The sequence below is a fragment of the Propithecus coquereli genome, unplaced genomic scaffold (genome assembly GCF_000956105.1).
Source record: "Propithecus coquereli isolate 6110/MARCELLA unplaced genomic scaffold, Pcoq_1.0 Scaffold116, whole genome shotgun sequence".
Classification (NCBI taxonomy): Eukaryota; Metazoa; Chordata; class Mammalia; order Primates; family Indriidae; genus Propithecus; species Propithecus coquereli.
Genome location: NW_012135636.1, coordinates 4,488,715 through 4,489,980, shown reverse-complemented (window position 1 = coordinate 4,489,980; position 1,266 = coordinate 4,488,715). Strand labels below are relative to the sequence as shown.

At 35.5% G+C, this 1,266-nt stretch overlaps 1 protein-coding gene across 1 annotated transcript in view; it reads right to left on the bottom strand.

Moving 5' to 3' along the window:
* CTAGE5 (CTAGE family, member 5) overlaps positions 1-1,266 on the bottom strand; it is a 94,272-nt gene that overhangs the window by 80,488 nt on the left and 12,518 nt on the right. Inside the window, exon 4 of the mRNA XM_012658019.1 lies at positions 1,200-1,262. Within this exon, the coding sequence (XP_012513473.1) occupies positions 1,200-1,262 (63 nt within the window). The remainder of the gene's footprint in view (positions 1-1,199; positions 1,263-1,266) is intronic.

The following is a 1,266-nucleotide window of genomic DNA, read 5'->3' as shown; positions in this document are numbered from 1 at the left end:
CTACTCGGGAGGCTGAGGCAGGAGGATCACTTGAGCCCAGGAGTTTGAGGTTGCTATGAGCTAGGCTGATGCCATGGCACTCTAGCCAGGGCAACAGAGTGAGACTCTGTCTCAAAAAAAAAAAAAAAAAAAGACTGCTATGGACTGAATTACATCCCCTACAATTCATATGTTGAAGCCCTAAACCCTAGTACCTCAGAATGTGACTGTATTTGGAGACAGGACCTTTATAGAGGTGATTAAGTTAAAATAAGGCTGTTAGGGTGGGCCCTAATCCAATCTGACTGATGTCCGTATAAAAAGAGAAAGTTTGGACATACAGAGAGACACTGGAAATGTGCACATGAATAAAGGAAAGACTACGTAAGAATATAGCAAAAAGGTAGCCATCTGCCAGGCAAAGAGAGAGGCCTCCGAAGAAACCAAACCTGCTAACACCTTGATCTTGGAATTCTAACCTGCACTGAGAGAAAGTAAATTTCTGTTGTTTAAGCCATCCAGTCTGTGGTATTTTGTTAAGGCAGTCCTAGAAAACTAATACAAAGACTAAACAAGAAAAGTAAAAGAATAAATTTCCAAAAGATAACACAGAAAATTATCTTCACGTCCTAGGGTAGGCAAAAATTTCCTAAGAAACAAAAAGCAGTCACCATAAAGAAAAGATTGACAAATTAGACTATATTTAATTTAAGAACTTCTGCTTACCAAGACACCATCTGAAATAAAAAGGCAAGCCACAGAGTAGATATTTGCAATACATATATCTGACAGAGGACTCATATCTAAAATGTAGGAGAAAACTTACATACCAAAAAGGAAAAAGACAGACAACCATACTTTTAAAAATGTGAAAAAGACTTGAATTTGCAAAAATGGGAGTAAAACAAACAAACAAAAAACAAAAAAGACTTAAAAAGGCAACTTCACAAAAAGGATACCCAAATGCTCAATAAATATATGAAAATATGCTGAACCTCATTAGTTAGGGAAACACAAAGTGAAACCACAATTGAGACACCACTGTATACCTACTACAATGGCTAGAATTAATAAGATTGGTGAAGTGTTGAATGAGAAGTAAAAGAACTCTCATAATCTGCAAACAAAGCATTAATAACCTTAAATTTACATAGAAGTACCTACACTGAGTATAAAGTTCTCTGAACCTCACATGAACATTATTTTCAAAAATGTCTTACCTCTTTTTGAACAAGGCTAAATTTTTCAAGTAGTTTACATTTTTCTTCAATTAATCCAGAGAGCTTT